Source organism: Sinocyclocheilus grahami, unplaced genomic scaffold, assembly GCF_001515645.1.
Source record: "Sinocyclocheilus grahami isolate Dianchi unplaced genomic scaffold, SAMN03320097.WGS_v1.1 scaffold10.1, whole genome shotgun sequence".
NCBI classification, from domain to species: Eukaryota; Metazoa; Chordata; class Actinopteri; order Cypriniformes; family Cyprinidae; genus Sinocyclocheilus; species Sinocyclocheilus grahami.
The window spans coordinates 657,847-668,246 of NW_015505189.1; the positions used below are offsets into that span (position 1 = coordinate 657,847).

Here is a 10,400-nt window from a genome sequence, read left to right on the forward strand (position 1 = left end):
CCGGTACTTCGGTACAAAGTCGGTACAAAAAAAATGAAAACAGTACAGTACCAGGTTTTTTTAAGTACCGGTGGTACCGAGTAGAACCCGGTTCTTGATGCGCTATCCGAAAGGTGCACAGATGCGACATGTTGACCTCAAAAGGAGGAAACACACCAAACTAACAAAACACTTTAAAGACAGACACCTGGATTAAATGAAAGCGTTCAAGCAGGTAAATTTAATTTCATCCCATACATTGATTTATTTGTGGTGGCCCGCCACAATATCAAAACTCACCGCGACAAATAGATTTTCCAAAAGGCTTTGACTTCGTTGAATAAACATGAGCACTGCACGTGTCGAAGTCGAAAACCGGTGCGGGTGTTTCTGAAGGAAACCGACTGTCTTCAGAAAATTATGGATGTCATTTTCATTTCATCTTGCCTGTAATGCCTGAGCAGCGTTTGTGAGCACAGCGCTTATTTGATTACAGCCGTTACTGGGGAAACCTCTATCTCTCCCGCTCTACAAGCACCTCCTGCTGGCAGAGAATGAATTGGCATATATATGCCGCCACAAATAGAGTGCAAGTCTGTGGGAAACACCGCTTCTCTTATGAATATTATTCAATATTTTAATTTGAATGTCGGATTGAAATGAACCGCTGTTATTAGAGTAGTTAATCGTTAGCATAAGCGCGGTTAACGCTAATATAATGAGCATTAGAATGAAGTTTCTTTAATAACTATTTAATGCTCCTATAACTTTTATGGTAAAAGAACTGATATTTACTATTTTTACACACCAGAGGCTTTTAAATGAATTGTGAATCTAAAATATGCGTGTTAGAGAATGTACAAATGGTTAACATTGTTTGTGTCATATCAGTCAGAATTTTATTTTATTTCTTGGCTGAATAACTCTAGAAGGTTTTAAAAGCTCTTTAAAATGAAATATGTACACAGTTTGGATTAAATGAAAGTATAGTCAAATTTTTTTATTTAGCATGTTTTTGTCTTTTGCTTTGGTACCGAAATTGGTACAGAGAAACGTGGATTTTCACTGCTATTGGTACAGAATACTGAAATTTTGGTACCGTGACAACACTACTGGCAACCCTGTGTGCGCTCACTGATGGTAGAACATGCAAGCGCTGATGATATGAAAACATACATGTGCTGGAGTTTAGCGATCTCTCCACAGCGATATCCTGCTTACAGGAAAGTGTCATACAGCCAATGCTTTTTTTTCACAAGCCATTTGTGCTGCTTGTGTAACCAAATCTGCCATGATCAAACTTTCACCGAGTTTCAATAATGGATCTATTGTGTTTGAGGAATAAATGCGCTTTTGCTACCTGTGGCAATACAATGGGGAAAAATGTGACGTACATAAATTGGAATTGTTGGACGTTATGTTAAGAGTTTCTAAAGTTTTTACCAGTTTTATAATGTTAATCAGTTAAAAACGGCATGGCAATGTTAGTTTTCAGTGTGTATTAATGACTTTTGAGCAAATTTGCTGTGCGATTTGAGTGGCTTGTCTCATTTGCGAACAAATTTTCACTTAGAAAATCTAATGTGAATACAGATTACAAAACACTAACCAAAACCATGAGTTTTGCATTATCATAGTTGGTTAAATGAAGTCAGTGTGTAGTCAGTGGAGGTTGGTTAAAGGATACATGAAATGTTATTGCATTCACCCTTTTGATAGAATATTCGTTTTTAATAATCTTTATTATAATTTTAAGTTAAAATAATCGTGATTATCAGTTTAACCGTTATCGTGCAGCCCTACATCAGAATATGTGTTTGTGTTCAGATGTCGTGTGGATTTAAACACTCAGCGGTGGTGACTGCAGACGGAAAGCTCTTCTCCTTTGGTAATGGAGATTATGGCAGACTGGGACTTGGAAACACCTCTAACAAAAAGTTACCAGAGAGAGTCAGTGCACTGGAGGGCCACCAGGTTGGGCAGGTAAGACTTTCTTCATACAGTGCCATTCAAAAGTTGTTGTTTTTAAAAAATAAAAAAAATTTTATGATATATTTTTATATTATATATTTAACATTATATTAAATGTATTAAGAATTAATTAATGAAGGCATTTATTTATCCCCTATTTCTTATATAAATAAATGTTGTTTATTTCCATGTTTAAATTGGATTTTGAATCCCAGATTCTCAGTGTGGAGTTTTGAACAGCCTCTGAACACTGTCTTATCTGATGTTTATGGTATCATGGTTGTGTGTAGGTTGCATGTGGGCTGAATCACACTTTGGCAGTATCGGCTGATGGAATGACCGTCTGGGCATTTGGAGATGGAGACTATGGCAAACTGGGACTGGGAAACTCTACAGCCAAATCCTCTCCACAGGTACAACTACTGACACGCTAATGTGACAACACCATCACAAGCATATACAATAAAACATTACATGTCATAAACAAAACTCTTGGTCTTCGCTAAATTAAGTCTGTTGGTTTATTTGATAGAAAGTGGATGTTTTGTGTGGAATTGGAATAAAGAAGGTGGCATGTGGCACACAGTTCTCTGTTGCTCTAACCAAAGATGGAAACGTGTACACATTTGGGCAGGGTAAGCCATCCGCAGACATATCTCAGGGAGAAGCTTCACACTTCTATAAACTGTTTGCTGAATGTTAAAGCAAGTCCAGTGTTTTTATTCAATTGTTTTTGCTATAATGTGACAGATCGCTTGATTGGTCTGCCAGAGGGTCGAGCACGAAATCATAACCGGCCTCAGCAAGTCCCTGCTTTAATGGCCGTGTTTATAGAAGATGTGGCTGTTGGGGCCGAACACACGCTTGTTCTCTCATCAACTGGAGATGTTTATGCCTGGGGGAGCAACTCAGAGGGACAGGTGTGTGATTGTTAGGGGGGTTAATAAGCTAACTATGTTTCTATTTTCCATTGGTTTTATGTATTATCTAAATAATAGCATGGACATTTATCAGTTTGTGTTGTTGTATTTTTTATTAACAAACTAATTATTTTTGCCATTTTCCATTGGTTTTATGTAATATCTGAACAATAGCATAGAAATTTATCCGTTTGTGTTTTTGTAAATTTTGTATTAGCTGGGCTTGGGCCACACCAACCATGTTAGAGAGCCGACCCTCATCAGTGCTTTACAAGGCAAAAACATCCAGCAGGTATCTGCAGGCCGCTGCCACAGTGCAGCATGGACTGCACCGCCTGTACCGCCACGTGCTCCAGGTACAGACAGACACATACACACTGACATTTATTATTATTATTATTATTATTATTAATATTATTGTTATTAGAATATAATTATTATTCAGTATTATTGTATATTAGTAAATTTATTGTTTTCAAGTTGGCTGTGGAATGAGGACATAAAAAAAAAAAACTACGCACTACCCACTGGCAGACGAGCCACAAGCACTTTTTTATATGTTCTACATTTCATGTATTTATGTAACACATATTCTACATTAAAAAAAATAATTTAGAATGAACAATAACTGCTGTACAAAGACTAAAAAAAAGAAAGAAAAAAAACACCTGGAAAAGCCGCCTCTTTTTCCGAATTGTGCAGATGACCACTATCTTTCTTTCATCTCTTCTGATACATTTTCAGTCAAATCGTTTTCTGTGTGCTAGATCAGAGCTAGAGCCCTGCATTTCAGCCCAGGCCCGACGGGCCCCAACTTTTTTACGCCCCTCGGGCCGGGCTTCGGGACAATTTTTACGTCATAGTTCAGACGCGGGCAGGGCCTCGGGCCTGTTTTAGGCTTCTCCTTATTTTTATATTTTAGACATCCATCAATTAGTCATGAAAAAATTGCCTCGCTGGTGGAAACAACACGAGACTGTGCTACCGAGACTGTCAAGAGCGGCTCGACGGTGTTTAGTGTCCAGCAGCAGCAGCATGTATGGTGTGTGCCGTCAGCGCAGCTAAAGAGTTCTGCGTTCAAATGCACGCAATAGGCTTAAGTTTGCCGCAAAGTATCGGCAAAAGTAATTACCATAAATGCGTCAGGGGGAAACATATTTTAATTATTTACTAATAAACTAGTGTTTTCTGAGTCTGTGTCGCAAGGATGAAGTTGTCGATCCTTTATTTTAGTCAAGTCGCGATGATTTGAAAAGGCTAAATTAATCAAACATATGCTCACTGTCTGCCGCTGGCCACTTGGTCGTTACTTTAAATGCCTAACGTTAATTAGGCTATGTGAGTACTGCTCATGTCTGAAAATAATATATGAAAAACAAAATTATTTTACATAAAAACATTAGGCTATAGCTTATATTTATTTAGTATATTTTTAAATTAATGTAAAAACTAAAATGAATTGTAAAACTGAAAGTATTTTTTTTAAATTGTGTTCAGCATGGTGGGCCGCATCTGAATTCGTGACGGGCCGCGGGTTGAGAACCACTGCCTTATAGACTCAAGAATACATCCAATCCAGACACGGAAGATGCTCTGATTTGAATTTACAACATTTATTTTACCAACCAAACATGTTAGAGGAACACACACATAAATTTAAATAAAGACGAACCCCGGCTGACCGGCCATCGGTCGGACGGGTCAGCGGGTACGAGAGGCTTTATGAGAGCTGCTTAAGGGTTTAACTGGACTGCTTTGAAATGTGTTACAGATAAGGAATTAGTGCAAAGATGATGATGATGATAAAATTATCAACTAATATATTATAATATTGAAAAGTAATTATATATTACATTCTTGAAGTAATATTGTAATAATAAAAAATATTAATGAAATATATATATATATATACACACACACACATGTAATGACAAATATTATCTGTTTATTTAGTGAAAAGTTTCGTTGAAAAATGTAATGAATGCCATTTTCATGATTTTATATATATATACACACACATATATGTATTCTATTTCTATAATTATTTAATACTATCATTAATATTTTTATTGTTAGAATAGTATTATTAGAAGAATATAATTACTTTTCAATATTGTAGTATATTAGTTATATTAGTTATATGTATATATTTTTTTTGCACTAATTCCTTATTTGTAACACATTTCAAAGCAGTCTGCTGAAACCTGTAAGTCTTTTTTCAGGGTTTCTGCGGGTCCTTAAAGTCTTAGATTTAGTTGTATTCAATTTAAGGCCATAAAAAATCTTAAATGGTACAAGAAAGTCTTAATTATGATTTCAAGAGGTCTTAAATTTGTGGACGGAAAGACAAGAATTGCGATATGTCTTAATGTGCCGATTAAACTTCAAAAGGCTGCATTTCAAAGACAAGTGCTGCTCAGCTTTGTATACTGCGGTTACCCGGGTAACGCTATATTTCTGCTGTTCCGAAAGCGCCTCCTGCTGGCAGAGAATGAATATGCATTTTCAATCAGCCCGCCTGCTGTTTTTGTTCAGACCAATGTGAAAATCTAGCGCTGTTTTTACGCTGCAAACACGCAGAGTTGTAAATGTCAACCGGTGGATTGACAAGAAGCTAATGCATTATACAAATCTAAACAATTAAGACACTAAGATATATAATATGTGCTTTTGACTTTTGAATCCCTTTTCTTATAAATGGTTTAGAGGCTCAAATGTGAAGTTTATCATTTAATAAAAATGCTGTTTTTGTGAACACCTGTATCTGAACTGTAAATCATGCTTTTACATTCATTTTACGGTTTAATATCTTAACATACATAGACACTGCCCTATCCTGCTCATATGGTATTAATTTTATTTATGTAGGTCTTAAAAAAGGTCTTTAAAAGTCTTCAGTTTGATTTTTTTTTTTAAATAATACTGCAGATGCTCTGATTTTGCATAAATAAAAATCTTCACATTTTAGTGTGTAGTTTTTTTGATGTCCTCCTCATAAGGAAGAGATTTCTACAAATCTGGAATGTGACGTGTTGTTACCTTCACATGAATTTGACAGGCCTGTTATTTGTATATTCACTTAAAAATCCCTAAATGGAGGGCATCACAGTTATTTGTGAAAATCATAATTAGACTGAATTATTTCAGTTCAGTAATGATATAAAAAAAAAAACATGTAGCTGTGCTGATCAGTTGTTGAGATGGAGTGTTTGTGTGTTCAGGTTCATCAGTGCCTCTGCAGCTGGGCTTGCCCCTGTGTGTGCCTCCTCAGTACAGTGTCCTAAGAGAGGTCAGTATAGAGGCTCTGAGAGCCCGACTGCGCCTGCTCTACCACTTCTCTGACCTCATGTACTCCTCATGGAGACTGCTGAACCTCAGCCCCAACAACCAGGTATACACCCACTAACATGTCATGTTTGCAGCAGTCTCTGAGGCTGTTAGGGGAAAAAACCTCCATGAACACTGTCTGGTTCAATCATGAATCATTTGTGTTTCAGAGCTGCACGTCACGCTATAATGCAGGTACATGGGGTATAGTCCAGGGTCAGCTGAGGCCCCTGCTGGCCCCTAGAGTTTACACACTGCCCATGGTGCGCTCTATCGGGAAGACCATGGTGCAGGGGAAGAATTACGGCCCACAGATTACAGTCAAAAGAATCTCTACACGGTCAGTCATGTTCAGAGTTGCAGCCAGAACACTGGAGACCTTCTTTGCCTCATTTTCATTCAAGGTAGAACATAAGAACTTCTTCAATCATTCTTTTTTCCCCCCTTTTTTTGTCCTGCTTTCTCAGAGGAAGGAAGTGTAAGCCCATATTTGTGCAGATCGCCAGGCAGGTTGTGAAACTAAACGCATCTGATCTAAGGCTGCCGTCACGAGCCTGGAAAGTCAAGCTTGTGGGAGAGGGGGCAGATGATGCCGGAGGGGTGTTTGACGACACAATCACAGAGATGTGCCAGGTAGGGCTTTACTGACGAAGATGTGTATATGAACCCATTATGGCTCAGCCTTATGAAAAATGACAAGAGCATTAAATTGGGGCATATCGCTCTTGTGTAGGAGCTGGAGACAGGAGTGGTGGATCTTCTCATCCCTTCTCCCAACGCCGCAGCAGAGGTGGGCTACAACCGAGACAGGTGAGTGCTGACAGACAATTGTCTGAATATTGTATTCCACCAAACTAATAAACTGATCAGGTTTTTTTGATCTTCGTGTGTCTTCAGGTTCTTGCTGAACCCCTCAGCCTGTCTGGAAGAGCACCTGCTGCAGTTCAAGTTCTTGGGTATTCTGATGGGAGTGGCCATCCGCACTAAGAAGCCTCTAGACCTGCATCTCGCTCCAGTGGTGTGGAAGCAGCTGTGCTGTATTCCTCTCACTCTTGAAGATCTGGAGGAAGTGGACCTGCTGTATGTGCAGACCCTCAACAGCATCTTACACCTGGAGGACAGCGGCATCACAGAGCAGAACTTTCATGAGGTGCTGTGGACTCCCATAAAATACTTGTTTTTACTCCGTTTCTCATAGAGGATAATAGAAGGAATTATTTACTCCGTCTAGCTCAGTAGATCTTAAGCAGGGGGCTTCAACATAGTTCCAATAGGCCCCAAGGTGGTTTGGAATGACTCAAAATTAGACTGAATATGCTTTAAACTAAGCTAAAACAAAAAAAATCAGATTTAAGCTGAACTCATATTTCTTATTTTAATTTGTTCCCTCAACAACTTTTATTTTTAAGAAACAGAATTCCCACAGCCTTGGAAAACCTGGATAAAAATGTGATCTTTAGACTTGGAAAAGTCATGAATATTAATAAAATCTTAAAAAGTTATAGAAAAATGGTTAATGAAAATATTTTTCTTGTAAAAAAAAAAAAAAATTCTAGTTATGTCAAGCTCTAAAATATTTTATCAGGTACAAATTTTGAGCAAAAACATTTAAAAACCTTTAATCATAAATGGCTAGGAAAGTCTTAAATTAATTGGTAATAAAAAAAGTGTAAAGAGCATTGTTATTTAAACTTTTAGAATTATTTTTATTTAAATAAATATTATTATTATTATTACTACTACTATTAATATACGTATTATTTATAATATTTATATAAATATTTAAGTATTAAATCAATTTATCTTTCATTTATTTCCTCGTTTCTATAAATAAATGTTAAAAAATGAGCAGCATTGTCATTACACCAGAAGTAACTTGGGGGCTTTCAAATCTTATAATGTCTACTTTAAACATGGGCATTTTTTAATTGGTTTAATTTCTTTGACTTTATTATACTTAGTGTATATTTCTTTGTTCAATTTTTATTTTTTATATATATATATATATAAATAGATGATTCCACTGGACTCCTTTGTTGGCCAAAGTGCAGATGGGAAAATGGTTCCCATCATCCCCGGAGGAAACAGCATACCGCTGACCTTTTCCAATAGGAAGGAGTATGTAGAGCGTGCCATTGAGTATCGCCTGCATGAAATGGAACGCCAGGTGTGTTCAGCTCGACTCTAAACCAGTGTATCCTTACCTTGAATATGTGGGAGTGTATCCACACCTAGATCATGGCTTGTCATCTGATCCTGTTATTCATCTCTTCTTTTGCATTCACCTCTGAATGCACGTTAGGTGGCAGCGGTGCGCGAGGGCATGTCCTGGATCGTGCCTGTTCCCTTGCTCTCCTTACTAACAGCGCGGCAGCTGGAGCAGATGGTCTGCGGGCTGCCGGAGATCAGCGTGGAGGTTCTGAAGAAGGTGGTCCGCTACAGGGAGGTGGACGAGCAGCAACAGCTGGTGCAGTGGTTCTGGCAGACGCTGGAGGAGTTCTCCAATGAGGAGAGAGTCCTCTTCATGCGCTTCGTCTCGGGACGCTCTCGTCTGCCAGCTAACACTGCTGATATATCCCAGAGGTTCCAGATCATGAAGGTGGACCGGGTAAGAATGTGTCTGTGTTTTTATGGATAGACATTTATAGCCAGTGGAAAAGTGGCTAATGTGTGTGTGTTCTGTTTTTCAGCCGTACGACAGTCTTCCCACCTCTCAGACGTGCTTCTTCCAGCTCCGCCTCCCACCTTACTCTAGCCAACCAGTCATGGCGGAGCGGCTGCGTTATGCTATTAATAACTGCCGTTCTATCGACATGGACAACTACATGCTCTCTCGCAATGTGGACAATGCAGAGGGGTCGGACACAGATTACTGACCCCCTACATGCACATGTAAACACAGTGTATGCTGTGTAGGACTCAGTTTAGTATTCGGTGCAGGCTTTTATGATTTTTATGCTGACAGATGTTTTCAACACATAATCAAGTGTTTTTATTTCACCTTTCGTTTCTTCGCAATTAAGCTGAACTTGGGTGGGCCGCACAATCTGTTTACACACATGTACACACTCGCCTTCTCTTTACTTTGAAGCACAGTTTTTCTCCACTATTCATTCTTCTTTTGGCGCTGCCTTTTTTTCAGGATATTCTGCATGAAACTGTTTTATTTAAAAAAAAAAAAAAAATTATAGAATGACAAAAAAAGAAAAAATTGTACATTATGTATAATGCTTCATTAGGAAATTGTTTTACATGAGTACCTGTATTTATTTGAATTTTTTGAATCGCCTACACCAGGTTTCTTATGTCAGATGCAATAAATGTTTGAATCTGAAACAGCATTTTTGATGCATTATTGGTTATTCAAAAGTCCAAAATGACCTGGAAAAAATGTTTCATTAAGTTTAGGGTTAAGCTAATACTTATAATAATTAATACATTTATTCCACAAGGACACTTTAAATTGAATGTGTCAGTAGAGACATTTATAATGACATGAGAAATGTTTCTTGAGCATCAAATCATATTGCAGAATCTTTTCTGAAGGACCATGCAACACCGAAGACTGAAGTAATGACTGCTGAAAATTCAGCTTTGCCATCAAAGGAGTGACAGTATAAAATATATTAAAACCGAAGAGTTATTTAAAATTGTACAATTTCAGTGTTACTGCTTTTACTCTTTATATATTTTCCCAAACACTTTTTTTGACAGCTGAACCTCTTAGAAACAAAATATATCCCCTGAGATTTTGTTAATATTTCAATGATGTAAAGTCACAAGCACATGTTCATGGTTCTCTGATGTCGATTAGTGATTGCATGACATGCAAGATAAACAGATAAAATATATATTTTTAATTTGGTTGCATATATATGTTTGTTGTTTTAACTCTCTAAAAATGCAGATGAAGACTCTTAAAATTAAGATACTGTTTTAAATTATAATTGTTCTGTAAAGTAAAAAAATGTTTTATGTATATATGTATTATGAAGGGTCATATACATTATTATATATGTATTGAACTACCTCGTGCTCACTATAATTTGTACAGTATTGTTCATTAGGCTACTGACATTTGATTCATTCATAAATGTTAAGTGCTTGAATCAATATGACTATTTTGTGTATTAAGTTCTTGCTAGATGCATGAGTTTCACCAACGCGTTCTGTGTCATAAAATAATAACTGCTTATTAAAACC

General features: G+C 37.3%; 1 protein-coding gene across 1 annotated transcript in view; it reads left to right on the forward strand.

Moving 5' to 3' along the window:
• Positions 1-9,533, forward strand: part of LOC107594191 (probable E3 ubiquitin-protein ligase HERC1) — a 55,255-nt gene extending 45,722 nt beyond the window's left edge. The window contains 13 exon segments of the mRNA XM_016284157.1: positions 1,807-1,962; positions 2,241-2,363; positions 2,483-2,585; positions 2,701-2,870; positions 3,088-3,226; positions 6,092-6,261; positions 6,368-6,537; positions 6,665-6,830; positions 6,931-7,007; positions 7,095-7,347; positions 8,212-8,364; positions 8,500-8,805; positions 8,888-9,533. Of these exon segments, the coding sequence (XP_016139643.1) occupies positions 1,807-1,962; positions 2,241-2,363; positions 2,483-2,585; positions 2,701-2,870; positions 3,088-3,226; positions 6,092-6,261; positions 6,368-6,537; positions 6,665-6,830; positions 6,931-7,007; positions 7,095-7,347; positions 8,212-8,364; positions 8,500-8,805; positions 8,888-9,073 (2,172 nt within the window). The 3' untranslated portion in view covers positions 9,074-9,533.
• The last annotated feature ends 867 nt before the right edge of the window (positions 9,534-10,400 follow it).